Source organism: Salvelinus namaycush, unplaced genomic scaffold (genome assembly GCF_016432855.1).
Source record: "Salvelinus namaycush isolate Seneca unplaced genomic scaffold, SaNama_1.0 Scaffold410, whole genome shotgun sequence".
Lineage (NCBI taxonomy): Eukaryota > Metazoa > Chordata > Actinopteri > Salmoniformes > Salmonidae > Salvelinus > Salvelinus namaycush.
This window is the reverse complement of record NW_024061099.1, coordinates 101,620-117,484: the sequence shown is the minus strand read 5'-3', so window position 1 is coordinate 117,484 and position 15,865 is coordinate 101,620. Positions and strand designations below refer to the sequence as shown.

General features: G+C 41.8%; 2 protein-coding genes across 2 annotated transcripts in view; one reads left to right on the top strand and one right to left on the bottom strand.

Annotated features, from left to right (window-relative positions):
• Positions 1 to 15,865, bottom strand: part of LOC120041180 (trichohyalin-like) — a 102,810-nt gene that overhangs the window by 68,330 nt on the left and 18,615 nt on the right. The gene's annotated exons all lie outside the window — the stretch shown is intronic.
• On the top strand, positions 1,001 to 5,979 carry LOC120041179 (trichohyalin-like). The gene is made up of 5 exons (XM_038986114.1): positions 1,001 to 1,357; positions 1,632 to 2,108; positions 2,284 to 2,358; positions 3,400 to 3,477; positions 3,963 to 5,979. Exons 1-5 carry the CDS (start codon positions 1,138 to 1,140, stop codon positions 5,354 to 5,356), a joined length of 2,244 nt encoding a protein of 747 aa, XP_038842042.1. The 5' UTR covers positions 1,001 to 1,137; the 3' UTR covers positions 5,357 to 5,979.

Here is a 15,865-nt window from a genome sequence, read left to right as displayed (position 1 = left end):
TGTGAACAGCAGTTTGTCTTCTTCAAGGCTACAAATTAAATCAGTTTCTTTACATGTATCAATTCTCTCCCCAAATGTTCTCAAGGTAGGTTGGATTAAGATGTATAGATGTTCTTCAAATTATCCAGATTTGACATACAATATCCCTCCCACAATATATCTGCCATGGATGTCAATATTTCACATAGTCCTCCCACAATACATCTGCTATAGAGGTCATCATTTCCCATAGCCCTCCCCCAATATATCTGCTACAGAGGTCAACATTTCACATTGATCTCCCACAATATATCTGCCATAGAGGTCAATATTTCACATAGTCCTCCCACAATATATCTGCTATAGAGGTCAATATTTCACATAGTCCTCCCACAAAATACAGCTAGCATAGTGGTCGATATTGTACATTGCCCTCCCACAATATATCTGCCATAGAGGTCAATATTTCATATAGATCTCCCACAATATATCTGCCATAGAGGTCAACATTTCACACTCCAAAATGAACATGGAATCATCTTGAATTCAGTTTGATGTCCTAGTATGAATCAATCTGTGATGTTTAGACTTTTCCAATAGTAGCACTGCTTACATCCCTTTCCCTAGATGTACATTAGTAATGAATGTGATGAACAGTCATTCCAATATGATGTATGGTATTTCATTAAATGATGTACCGAGACAGAAATTCAATGAACAATAATAACTAATGCATTCTGTTTTACATGATCATTATTCATGACTCTCCTTCTTGGATAATGGATGATCAGCATCACGTGAGTAATTACTTATTTGTCTGTTTTGTTTATTGACAACCAAAAACACAAGACAAAGAACAGACCAGAGTGTTAATCTGATACTATAAAAACTACAGGCCTTGTGAACAGCAGTGTGTCTTCTTCAAGGCTACAAATTAAATCAGTTTCTTTACATTTATCAATACTCTCCCCAAATGTTCTCAAGGTAGGTTGGATTATGATGTCAGATGTTCCTCAAATTCTACTGAATGTATATTCCATAGAACCCTGCCTCCTGACACAATATCCTGTATCTGCCATAGAGCCCAATGCTGCTTATCACTAACAATGAACATAATCATTTGATCAGAGATAGGACAATAACTAAACAACATTATTTATGAAGTTAACCAGATCTCATTGGTGCCCACAGTCCCTACATGAAGGAGGGTTGAGTGACAGGAGAAATCTGATTGGTCCTGTTTGTTCTGTATATAGTGATGTAGTCTACCACACAGAACTCACCTCTCTGTTTTACACCATAGTCTCAAGTTCAGAGTATTTACAACATGAGACCCAGGAGGACAAGCTGAAGAGGGAGGCATCAGCTGGTGAGCTTGGTAAGTATGAGAGAGTCTGGAGGAGAGAGGATTGAATCAGGGAACATGAGTGATGTCATTCAGTGTTTCAGACTAATTCATTTGTAATGTATCAAATAGTCAATAGACCAGTTGATGATTGGTTCAGCTCAGATAACTGTTGACTGGAGGAAATAATTACTAATAATTGTACCACCTCCATCAAATGATAATGTCTTTATAGGCAAACTATTGAATGAATTAATACATTACTTATTCAAACAATCAATTAAATATCTTAATTGCTCTCCCTCAGAGTTGAAGATGGAAAAAGAATTAAAAGAGAATGATATGACCCAGGAAGTGAGAGAGAAAGAGAGACTCCTGGGGGAGAAGAACCAGATAATGGGACAGAGGGAGAAACTATTAGAAGAGAAAGAAAACCAACTGGAAGAGAAAGACAAGCAACTAAAGGATAGAGACATTCAACTAGAGACACTGAGAAAGAACCTGCAGGACAAGAACAGCCAAGTAGAGAACTTCAGAATCCTACTGCAGGAAAAAGACCTTCAACTAGAGGACAGACACAAACTGGGAGAGAAGGACAGACTACTGGAAGAGAGAGATAAACAGCTGGAAGAGAGAGATAAAGTACTGGAGGGAAAAGAAAACGAACTAAAAGAGAGGAGACAGGAACAAGAAAAGAAAGATAACCTACTAGAGGAGAGAGAGAAGCAGTTAAAGGAAAGAGACAAACAGCTGGAGGATGTCAACAATGAAAATGCTGAACTGGGTAAGATGATTCACACCATTAATACATTTAGTCTTCTGTACTTTCCTCAATTCTCAGGTTATTGTCGACTCTCCACTGAGTTGTGAATATTGCTGTCCATCACTTCATACTTTCCCTCTGCATCATATTTCTGAGGTAAATGTTCCCATTCTAAATGGTTGTTCTATTATTTTAGAACCTGGAGAGACGTCAGATACAGGTTCCATACTCCCAGTCAGGAGGAGACACAGCAAGGAGCTTCCTCCAGACAGTGAGTTATCAATATTGTCCTGTTGTCTCCTACTGTTTCTAGTCTATAGTGGACCATCCTTCACTTAGTGAGTTATCAATATTGTCCTGTTGTCTCCTACTGTTTCTAGTCTATAGTGGACCATCCTTCACTTAGTGAGTTATCAATATTGTCCTGTTGTCTCCTACTGTTTCTAGTCTATAGTGGACCATCCTTCACTTAGTGAGTTATCAATATTGTCCTGTTGTCTCCTACTGTTTCTAGTCTATAGTGGACCATCCTTCACTTAGTGAGTTATCAATATTGTCCTGTTGTCTCCTACTGTTTCTAGTCTATAGTGGACCATCCTTCACTTAGTAAGACATCACTATTGTCCTGTTGTCTCCTACTGTTTCTAGTCTATAGTGGACCATCCTTCACTTAGTGAGTTATACATGTTGTCCTGTTGTCTCCTACTGTTTCTAGTCTATAGTGGACCATCCTTCACTTAGTGAGACATCACTATTGTCCTGTTGTCTCCTACTGTTTCTAGTCTATAGTGGACTATCCTTCACTTAGTGAGTTATCACTATTGTCCTGTTGTCTCCTACTGTTTCTAGTCTATAGTGGACCATCCTTCACTTAGTGAGTTATCAATATTGTCCTGTTGTCTCCTACTGTTTCTAGTCTATAGTGGACCATCCTTCACTTAGTGAGTTATCAATATTGTCCTGTTGTCTCCTACTGTTTCTAGTCTATAGTGGACCATCCTTCACTTAGTGAGTTATCAATATTGTCCTGTTGTCTCCTACTGTTTCTAGTCTATAGTGGACCATCCTTCACTTAGTGAGTTATCAGTATTGTCCTGTTGTCTCCTACTGTTTCTAGTCTATAGTGGACCATCCTTCACTTAGTGAGTTATACATGTTGTCTCGAACTGTCATCAATCTTGATATTCTCTATTTTCTCCAATAATCTATATTTCACTATGATGTGTAATGTATTTGTAGTTTGTTGATACTATGTTTTAAATGTGTCTCTGATTAGTCAGTATGTTGATCAGTTCTCTATGTTGTGTTACAGTGGGAGGAGAGACCTCAGATACAGACCCCACACTTCCACTGAGGAGGACAAACAGCATGGAGTTAAATCCTCCAGAGAGTGAGTTATGGGTGTATATTATATTATATTTGACTCTGTTGTACATCCTCCAGATAGTGAGTTATGGATGTAGATTATATTATATTTGACTCTGTTGTACATCCTCCAGATAGTGAGTTATGGATGTAGATTATATTATATTTGACTCTGTTGTACATCCTCCAGATAGTGAGTTATGGATGTAGATTATATTATATTTGACTCTGTTGTACATCCTCCAGATACTGAGTTATGGATGTAGATTATATTATATTTGACTCTGTTGTACATCCTCCAGATAGTGAGTTATGGATGTAGATTATATTATATTTGACTCTGTTGTAAATCCTCCAGATAGTGAGTTATGGATGTAGATTATATTATATTTGACTCTGTTGTACATCCTCCAGATAGTGAGTTATGGATGTAGATTATATTATATTTGACTCTGTTGTACATCCTCCAGAGAGTCAGAGTGTTGATCAGTGCTGTGTGTTGTGTTGCAGTGGGAGGAGAGAGCAGCAGTCCAGACTCCCCAGTGTCTCCCAGTGTGTCTGAGCTGAGACTGGTGCTGCTGGGGAGGACTGGGGCTGGGAGGAGTGCAGCAGGAAACACCATCCTGGGCAGAGAGGCGTTTGGGGCCCAGGCCAGCCCCTCTGCAGTGACCCAGAGGAGTAAGAGGAGAGAGGGGGATGTGTGTGGGAGACGGCTGGTGCTGGTGGACACTCCAGAATGGTTCTGTCCTGGACTCTCTCTGGAGGAGATGAGACAGGATGTGGGGCTCTGTGTCCGTCTGTCTGCCCCGGGACCCCACGCCTTCCTCCTGGTCATACCAGTGGAGCCCTCTAAGGGGGATGAGAGAAGGGTAATGGAGAGAATAGAGGAGATGTTTGGGGAGGGTTGTTGGGAACACACTGTGATTCTATTCACCCATGATGATGGCCTGAAAGAGCAGAGCATTGAGGAGTTTCTCCAAGCAGGAAGTCAGGACCTCCAGCAGCTTGTAGAGAAGAGTGGGAGCAGGTACCACGTCCTCAACATTAAGGACAGGGCCCATGGCACTCAGGTATCAGAGCTGCTGGATCAGGTAGAGGAGATGGTTGCAGGAAACAGAGAGAGATTCTACAGCAGTCAGACCTACCAGGAGGCAGAGACCCAGGTTAGAGAGATGGAGGGAAAGATCCAGAGAGAGAGAGGAGAGAGGAAACAGAGGGAGGAGAGAGACTTGAGAGAGAGGCTTCAGAAGGAGATGCAGGATTCTCTGATAAAGATAGAGGGAGTGATCCAGGAACATGAGGGAGATATCAGAACACTCAGTGAAAGAACCAGTGAACTGGAGAGACAGGTGAAAGAAGAGAGGGATGAGGAGAAGAAAATAGAACTGGAGAGGGAGCTGAAGAGGGAGTCTGATAGGAGGGAGGAGATGGAGAGAAAGATGGAGAGATTTAGAGAGAAGACAGAGAATGAGAGGAGGGAGATGGAGGAGAGACACAGACAGGAGATAGAGATGATGGAGAACTATGAAGGAGAGGCCAGAGTTGAAGCAGAGAGAAACCTGATGAAGATAGTCCTACCTGAGTTACAGAGGAACATGATGATCTCACAGACAAAGATGCAGAGGGAGTTCAGCAGACAGATGGAGGAGAAGAATAGACAGATGGAGGAGAAGAATAGACAGATGGAGGAGAAGAATAGACAGATGAAGGAGAAGCATAGACTTATAGAGGAGAAGGATGGAGAAATGGAGAGACTAAGACAGAACTTGAAAGAGGTCAGTGAAGCTCACTCAGTGTTGGAGGGGAGACTGCTGCAAGAGGGGAGAGGTCAGAGGGCACTGATAGGGTTGTTGGGCTGGGTCAGGAGAAACTCATCAAGTTGGCTTCTCCACAATCTGACATGATTCACCATCACCGTCTATGTGTAGAACCAGACCAGGTCTACTGTCCACTGTACCGTGGTGAGTGACAGAGAGAATACAGTAGACGGCACACGTCAAATGTGTGATTTATGACCCTATTTTATGGGTCACGTGTGTATGCCCATATATGGACATCCTGCAGGACATCCTGCCTTCCGTTGTCACGCTCTCTAGGGAGTGCCCATATATGTACGTTCTGTCAGGAAGTTCTCACACTATCGAGTGAGTGTTTATTTAACCAGATAGTGCATCTGTTCCTTTGAAGTAAAGCTGTCATGATGATTGATATGTAGTGACCTCGTTGAACTGGGGACTGTGTTTGAACATTTGAAAGAGTATGGCCTCCCCTGTTGTAGTGAACTTAGGGCTGTTGTATATGACAACAGTAATGCCCGGGGGTATTGGACAGCCGCACTATAAGTAGGCGCTGTCTACACTACAATCGACCTCAATAAACCCCAGAACGCTAAAGAAATGAAACATGTATTTTGTGATCAGTGAAACACACGTGATGACAGTAACAACAGAAGCAGGACCTCGGTTAAAACATCGAGAAAGGGAAGAGTATAAAGCAACAATATACGAAGCGCCCAAAAAAGCGGTTTCTAAATATGTATAGAAGCCAAATACCGCCCGCAACTGCGCTGAAAGATCAAGTGCTGATGTCTAATGGACAACTATGGGGTTATGTGTTTGATTACCTGGCCTGTAGAGTGAAACTCTATACCGTAGCTGAAGGAGAAGAATATACAGACCAGACTTTAGGAGTGGACTACGGGCTTGAAGACTGGACGGTGTTTCGCAAGGTGGTGTGTCCCGAACTGAGAGTTATCACTAAGGGGTATAGCTTGTTCACAGGGTACGAGACCCGTTGGGAAGGTGCCCCCAGACTCCTCAGGAAGAATATTTCATAGGGTGAAAATACAAATAAAGAATGGACTTCCATGTGGAGTTCTATATCAGCAACGAGGAAATCCGCAACGGTAACAGACGTGATGGTGGCCTGACTGGGGATTTTAAGTTGCGTCTGCTTATTCCTTTTAAAAGTTGGGATATAATGGAATTGAAAACGTTAGAGTTAGTGGATGCTCTTTTTGTACAGAGCCAACAACGACAGAGTATCGTTCAGCTAAGGAAGTGCATAATATATACGAATCCTAAGGATTATTATCATCCTCAGAAGGGTCATCCTCAGAAGGGTCATCCTCAGAAGGGTCATCCACAGAAGGGTCATCCTCAGAAGGGTCAGCCCCTGAAGGGTCATCCTCAGAAGGGTCAGCCCCTGAAGTACGCGGCTGTTTCGATAACCACGCCCCGATACCATAGGACTGGTTCAACAATAAAAGGGGTGAACGTAAAGCCTCCTGTTCTTCATTTCAGCATATACCATGGATATTCATATACCATATCAGGACTCCGATACGTCATGGGTACCAGACCCTAAGGATGCCTCACAGCCCTCCTTTCTACGCCCCCCAAGCAAGCCCCCCGACACCCTCTACATGTACACAGCCTGAGGATGTGTATGATGGGGTGGTCAGTACTATTTTTTGTGGACACCATCAAGGCCTATGTAGCCGCACTTTTAGATGTGGTGATTGGAGAGTATATAAGAGAAAGATGCCAAGGTTGTATGATCAATCATCCCAGCCAGTGACGACATCCTTGTTTATACATCCCACCCCGGTACTACTTCTTCAACCATTTTGAGGAGCTGGTGAAAAGACTGTGGTCCAGCCGCTTTATACCTTCGATGGTCAGAGCCCTGGAGGCTATGGGTCTTGTGCCATCTATTCCCAGAGTTTACGGTGTAACGGAGGCTTTCCTACATGAACTGAAGGAGGTGATCTACATCCACGAGAAACTCAAAGAAATCCGGCACACACTGGTGGACGACAACAAATACAAGGAAGCTTTGGTGGCTGATGTGGTGACTTTCTGGCTCAATAAACCCCAAGAGTACAAGTAACAATATATATATTTTAAATTAGATGTAAATCAATGGGTAACTATATGCATAAGATGTTAGAGAGAATAAATACACTTTTTCTTTTGAGAGAATTTACAAATGTTATGCAGCAAATTATTGAAAATAAAGTGAACAATGTATCGCTCTACACAACCCCCAATACAGGGTTTAATGCAGAGTTCTACACAACCCACAATACAGGGGTTAATGCAGAGTTCTACACAGCCAACAATACAGGGGTTAATGCCTCACTCTACACAGCCAACAATACAGGGGTTAATGCAGAGCGTGTGTTAAAAATGGAACAAATCTTGAGTCATGTAAGACATACGGGGAAGACTCTACAATGGTCACAACTGGTATCCCGTCTTGTGGATGATTCTGAAGAACTAGAAACATCCTTGTCTAAGATTTTAGTTTATTTGTTTGAAACACCGTTTAATTGTAACATGTATCATATTGTAAACTAAGTATAAAAGGTGTTGAATGCATGGGTCACTGAGAAAACAGGTACTAATATCCTGCTACGTATCCTGAAGTGTATGGATACGTAATACTTCATGTTTGCAAAAATAAAAGGCTAAATGAAAATGAAATGTTGTCATTATACGAAAGGGGCTCATTAATGTTAATGTACATCAGAGAGGCAAGAAGGATGGCGGAGCAGATGTTGAAAAACATGTATTATTCCCCCTCTAACCCAGGGTCTTTAACTATACCCCCTCTAACCCAGGGTCTTTAACTATACCCCCTCTAACCCAGGGTCTTTAACTATACCCCCTCTAACCCAGGGTCTTTAACTATACCCCCTCTAACCCAGGGTCTTTAACTATACCCCCTCTAACCCAGGGTCTTTAACTATACCCCCTCTAACCCAGGGTCTTTAACTATACCCCCTCTAACCCAGGGTCTTTAACTATACCCCCTCTAACCCAGGGTCTTTAACTATACCCCCTCTAACCCAGGGTCTTTAACTATACCCCCTCTAACCCAGGGTCTTTAACTATACCCCCTCTAACCCAGGGTCTTTAACTATACCCCCTCTAACCCAGGGTCTTTAACTATACCCCCTCTAACCCAGGGTCTTTAACTATACCCCCTCTAACCCAGGGTCTTTAACTATACCCCCTCTAACCCAGGGTCTTTAACAATACCCCCTCTAACACAGGGTCTTTAATAATACCCCCTCTAACCCAGGGTCTTTAACTATACCCCCTCTAACCCAGGGTCTTTAACTATACCCATCTAACCCAGGGTCTTTAACTATACCCCCTCTAACCCAGGGTCTTTAACTATACCCCCTCTAACACAGGGTCTTTAACTATACCCCCTCTAACCCAGGGTCTTTAATAATACCCCCTCTAACCCAGGGTCTTTAATAATACCCCCTCTAACCCAGGGTCTTTAACTATACCCCCTCTAACCCAGGGTCTTTAACTATACCCCCTCTAACCCAGGGTCTTTAACTATACCCCCTCTAACACAGGGTCTTTAATAATACCCCCTCTAACCCAGGGTCTTTAACTATACCCCCTCTAACACAGGGTCTTTAATAATACCCCCTCTAACCCAGGGTCTTTAATAATACCCCCTCTAACCCAGGATCTTTAATAATACCCCCTCTAACCCAGGGTCTTTAACTATACCCCCTCTAACACAGGGTCTTTAATAATACCCCCTCTAACCCAGGGTCTTTAACTATACCCCCTCTAACCCAGGGTCTTTAACTATACCCCCTCTAACCCAGGGTCTTTAATAATACCCCCTCTAACCCAGGGTCTTTAATAATACCCCCTCTAACCCAGGGTCTTTAACTATACCCATCTAACCCAGGGTCTTTAACTATACCCCCTCTAACCCAGGGTCTTTAACTATACCCCCTCTAACACAGGGTCTTTAACTATACCCCCTCTAACCCAGGGTCTTTAACTATACCCCCTCTAACCCAGGGTCTTTAACTATACCCCCTCTAACCCAGGGTCTTTAATAATACCCCCTCTAACCCAGGGTCTTTAATAATACCCCCTCTAACCCAGGGTCTTTAATAATACCCCCTCTAACCCAGGGTCTTTAACTATACCCCCTCTAACCCAGGGTCTTTAACTATACCCCCTCTAACCCAGGGTCTTTAACTATACCCCCTCTAACCCAGGGTCTTTAACTATACCCCCTCTAACACAGGGTCTTTAATAATACCCCCTCTAACCCAGGGTCTTTAACTATACCCCCTCTAACACAGGGTCTTTAATAATACCCCCTCTAACCCAGGGTCTTTAATAATACCCCCTCTAACCCAGGATCTTTAATAATACCCCCTCTAACCCAGGGTCTTTAACCATACCCCCTCTAAAACAGGGTCTTTAATAATATCCCCTCTAACCCAGGGTCTTTAACTATACCCCCTCTAACCCAGGGTCTTTAACTATACCCCCTCTAACCCAGGGTCTTTAATAATACCCCCTCTAACCCAGGGTCTTTAATAATACCCCCTCTAACCCAGGGTCTTTAACTATACCCCCTCTAACCCAGGGTCTTATGGGGGAAGGAGAGGTTCCAGAGAGCTATAGCTGAAGAAACAGGTAGCAGGTTAGGCGCTGCTCAAGTGAATGAATGGCTAGCCGAGAAGGATGCTTACACTCTGCATAAACCTGTACGAAAACAATTTCCACGAAATAGAGTTTTTTCTACTCATCCCTTGTCCCAGTTTCAGGCAGACCTATGTGACATGCAGGCAATTGCCGATAAAAATGATGGAAATCGATACATGCTAACGGTTATAGACATTTTCTCTAAAATAGCTTTTGTAAGGGTCTTATAACATAAGAGTGTGGCAGAGGTGACCCTGGCCTTTGTCTCTATCTTGAAGGAAGGAGGAGCACCCAAGAAAGTGCAGATTGACGGCTGTAAAAATACTTTTTTAATAAGACTTTTCAGAAACTCAAGAAGAAGCACAATATCAGACATTTTGATACAGGCTCAGATTTGAAATCTTCAGTGGTTGAACTTTACGGCTCACAACAGCCAGAGATATGTGGATTTAGTTCAAGATTTAGTAAAGGGTTACAACTACAGCTACCACAAGAGAATACGGATGAAGCCCTCCGAGGTCTCTTCTGAAAACTATTTTCAAATCTTTAAAAATCTGTATGGTTTGTTCCCCCTTCGCCGTAAGAATAAAATAGATTTTAAATTCATAGTGGGGGACTTGGTAGTACATCCAAGTTGAGGGGTGTTTTCGAAACAAAAAATATGAGCAAGGTTACAGCGATGAGTTGTTCACAGTTACAGTGTCTGCCAAGTATTTCCCCTGTCTACAAGTTAAAAGATTATGATGGGGAGCTTATAGAGGGATCCTTTATGAGAAGGAACTACAGAAGGTACAGATTATGATGGGAAGCTTATAGAGGGATCCTTTATGAGAAGGAACTCCAGAAGGTACAGATTATGATGGGAAGCTTATAGAGGGATCCTTTATGAGAAGGAGCTACAGAAGGTACAGATTATGATGGGAAGTTTATAGAGGGATCCTTTATGAGAAGGAACTCCAGAAGGTACAGATTATGATGGGGGGCTTATAGAGGGATCCTTTTATGAGAAGGAGCTACAGAAGGTACAGATTATGATGGGGAGTTTATAGAGGGATCCTTTATGAGAAGGAACTACAGAAGGTACAGATTATGATGGGGAGTTTATAGAGGGATCCTTTATGAGAAGGAACTACAGAAGGTACAGATTATGATGGGGAGTTTATAGAGGGATCCTTTATGAGAAGGAACTACAGAAGGTACAGATTATGATGGGGAGTTTATAGAGGGATCCTTTTATGAGAAGGAACTCCAGAAGGTACAGATTATGATGGGGAGCTTATAGAGGGATCCTTTATGAGAAGGAACTACAGAAGGTAAAGATTATGATGGGGAGCTTATAGAGGGATCCTTTTATGAGAAGGAACTCCAGAAGGTACAGCTGGGTAAAGACAAAGTCTTTCACGTGGAGGAGATTCTGGATCAAAAGAGAGAAAAGGGTAAAACATGGGTGTTGGTCCTTTGGAAATACTGGCCCCAAAAGTTCAACAGTTGGGTATTAGAGGATGAGGTGGAGGCAGTGAGGGTTAACTTAATCCCTCATGCGTGATAAAAACACCATCATTCGAGTGTACACAGGAGTGCATCATGGAGCACAATGGATTCTACCTGACTCTCCCCAGTCATGCGTCTGCACATATATATATGAATAACCAAAGTTCGAATTATACAACCAATTTTCCAAAGCCTATATCAGAGGCCTGGGAAGTAGGTCTCAGCGAGAATACATACCCCCATAGTTGGTATAATATCAAGGATAAGGACTGTGATTTTTATTGCAAAAGGATATCGGAACCCCCAAAGCTTATAAAACTTATAAAAGGGTTCTATAGAACTGTAGAGAGAATCATCTTAGAGTTGAACGGCCTCCTAACCCTGAACAATATGGAAATACTCTTGAACTACAACCCTATTCATAAACATGTACAAATCTCAGGGGATGCTGGTGGGGGTATAAAGACCAGCGGTAACCTAAATGTTGGGGATGAGTTCCAATAAATGGACGTATGTGAAAGATAAATTATTCCCATTCTCTGTGGATATACATGCAGAGTTTTACAACATATTTGTGTATACCGACATCATATCCTATCAAAGGGTAGGAGACAGTTATGTGCCCCTCCTAAGAACAGTTCATAAAGAGGGAAAGGATGGTGATGTAGTCACTGTTAACTATGACAAGCCACACTACGTACCTATAAGCAAGAAATATATTGAAAACATTCTGGTTGAGCTTAAAACGGATCAGAGCAAAAATATTGAATTTACTGTTGGTAAAACGATTGTAAAACTCCACTTTAGACCCTCCAAAACCTCTCTACATATCTAATATATTATTAGTGTTAGATATATATTGTTTATAAACATAATACAAATACATTAAAAATGGTGATGGTACACAACCACCAGCTCGACCCGAACCGATATGTCTCATACTATGTTGATCAGGTGGGTAATGGGTTACCCGGCTATCATGGATCCCCGACCATGTATGGTTCGGGGATAGGCGGTATATTCCGTAACCTCTTTAGGATGGTTTTACCATTTATGAAGAGAGGCCTCAGCATAGCCAAACCACATTTAAAATCAGCGGCTAAAAATATTCTGAGGTTGTAGCCAATGCTATGCCCAGACGGGCTTCATCAGATTCCGAACATCAAGAAGGATCGGGTCTTATGCTGTTGTCTCGAAGACCAAAAAAGAGACCTCCGGGTATAAGGCGCAGGCCGGCCCTTAAGATATTAAGGATCGTTGAGCAAAAACATGAAAACCCAAGAGCTAGAAGGTCTCCTGAGCCGCTTGATTGGAAAACAATCTTGTGGAGTATGGTCTTGTGATGAACTACCTATTGAGAAATGGAAGGAGCGACCAGCCATGTTTTTTTGTCAATACCCATCCTAAACACATGCCAAATGAACATTGGCTAGCTGTGACATTAGAAGATGAAGGAGGAAGAAAAATCTCGACTTTTTTTGATTCCTACAGCTTTCCCCCTGGATTTTCACCATTCCCCCCATATATTAAACAGTTTTTGACCAAAAATGGATCAAAGATCTACTACAGCATCAAACAAGTACAAGATAATCTTTTCACTACATGTGGTCAACACTGTGTATTCTACCTGTGGTCAACACTGTGTATTCTACCTGTGGTCAACACTGTGTATTCTACCTGTGGTCAACACTGTGTATTCTACCTGTGGTCAACACTGTGTATTCTACCTGTGGTCAACACTGTGTATTCTACCTGTGGTCAACACTGTGTATTCTACCTGTGGTCAACACTGTGTATTCTACCTGTGGTCAACACTGTGTATTCTACCTGTGGTCAACACTGTGTATTCTATCTGTGGTCAACACTGTGTATTCTACCTGTGGTCAACACTGTGTATTCTACCTGTGGTCAACACTGTGTATTCTATCTGTGGTCAACACTGTGTATTCTACCTGTGGTCAACACTGTGTATTCTACCTGTGGTCAACACTGTGTATTCTACCTGTGGTCAACACTGTGTATTCTACCTGTGGTCAACACTGTGTATTCTACCTGTGGTCAACACTGTGTATTCTACCTGTGGTCAACACTGTGTGTTCTACCTGTGGTCAACACTGTGTATTCTACCTGTGGTCAACACGGTGTATTCTACCTGTGGTCAACACTGTGTATTCTACCTGTGGTCAACACTGTGTATTCTACCTGTGCCAAAGAGCCCGTTGAGTTTCTTTTGAAGATGTTATGTCTCTTTATAATGATGATTTAAGAAGTAATGATAGCACCGTAGATTGTTTTGTTAGAAAATATCAAAAGTGTTTAAGTATGTGTCCTTTAAGACCCTATAATCAGTGTGTACACTCATGTCAAATGTTAAAGAATGTCACAAATGTAAAATTTTATTTAAATAAAATGTATTGAATTTAATCAAAAGTCATTCAGAAGTCTAACCACTCTGAGAGATCAGGATTAGGAAAAGGTCTGGAGACGTTCAGGGGGGAGTTATCATCAACGCTTTCAAAGGGGGGAGGGGTTGCTAGAACATCTTTAGGGATGCTGTATCTCGTTGAGGGGTTTTGTTTTAATGTTTGAATCTGTTGACGAAGCTTATAGTTTGGTAAACCCGAGAGTGGAATGTTGAGGATTGCCAGGGCCTTAAGAAACTGACGACAACCAGGAGGTCTTCTGTCATCTGCAACCTTTGTGGGATGCCGTGGTACTTATAAGCAAGTCCATCATATGAGAACCCCTGACAACGTCCCCCTGAACGATAAACTCTCCTGACAACGTCCCCCTGAACGATAAACTCTCCTGACAACGTCCCCCTGAACGATAAACTCTCCTGACAACGTCCCCCTGAACGATAAACTCTCCTGACAACGTCCCCCTGAAGGATAAACTCTCCTGACAACGTCCCCCTGAACGATAAACTCTCCTGACAACGTCCCCCTGAACGATAAACTCTCCTGACAACGTCCCCCTGAACGATAAACTCTCCTGACAACGTCCCCCTGAAGGATAAACTCTCCTTTGTCATTCCAAGTAGCAGCCCCCTTTGAGTCGTTTATCTGGTTCATAATGTATCTAACATTTTTCCGGTTACGTGCCGGAACATGTGTCAACATGTCATGCATAACATTATCTTCAACATGCATGTGATCTTCAACCGGTAAGATCCCCGGTCCCGGCATTGCTGGGCCATGGCTCTCGCTATGCGAGCCATCTTTTAAGGGGTCCGGTAGAGAAAGCGATAAATGGTTGGTCTCTCTCTCACCTTGTTTTACCAAGGCCAAATACCTTTGCAAGAGCCATTATATTTTAAGGGTTAAGACACACGGGGGCTTGTAACCTAAGTCAGTAACCAAGGGCAAGGTGGTCTATGACAAGAGATTGCTTTTAGTGAGTGAGGCATTACGTAGATGAAACCCCTTTTTATCCCAACTACAGTATGCTGATCTGATCTATCTGAACTACAGTACGCTGATCTGATCTATCTGAACTACAGTATGCTGATCTGATCTATCTGAACTACAGTATGCTGATCTGATCTATCTGAACTACAGTACGCTGATCTGATCTATCTGAACTACAGTACGCTGATCTGATCTATCTGAACTACAGTACGCTGATCTGAACTATCTGAACTACAGTATGCTGATCTGATCTATCTGAACTACAGTCTGCTGATCTGATCTATCTGAACTACAGTCTGCTGATCTGATCTATCTGAACTACAGTATGCTTTCATTACTTTGTAGAAAACCTTTATTGACCTAAAACTATTATTGAATATGTGTAAAACTAAGTATATTTTGTTTTCTAGAGTGTACAATAATAATTATAATGATTGAAGTTGTATCAGCAGACGTTAATCTGACTTAAAAAAACAGATGAATTAGTTCATTAAGATGATGAATATTAGAAAGGGGCTTCTTCTATAGAAGGTCAGGCCTTTGGCTTAATAGTACCAAGCAGTAATTCCACATCTGTTTGCATTGCTTGGTAGTGTATTAGCCTGGTATGAGACAAATAAATAATACAATTTAAGTAAAGTATAAATAAACAGTATTAACCTAAACAGAGAGATTAATAAAAAATCACATCACCATCAAAATCTTTCAGAATGTACTTGTTTTCCATATAGAATGCCATGTATACAGATTATATTACAACTAGGAAACTCAGTGTGTTAGTACGAGAAACATTAATTTGATAGTTGGTTTATGTTTGTGCAACCTTGAAATGTACACATTGAGAAGTGATTTTGTAACACCGGTTTTGAATGGGTAATTGTATCAGATATAAATCCTCGTACGTTTGAATTAGCGCTCATTTAAAATGTTTTCATCATAAAAATAATAATATATGCAAAATAGGGTATTAATAATAAAATATATATTTTATAAAAATCTCAAATACGTTTCAGATATATCAATATATTAACAA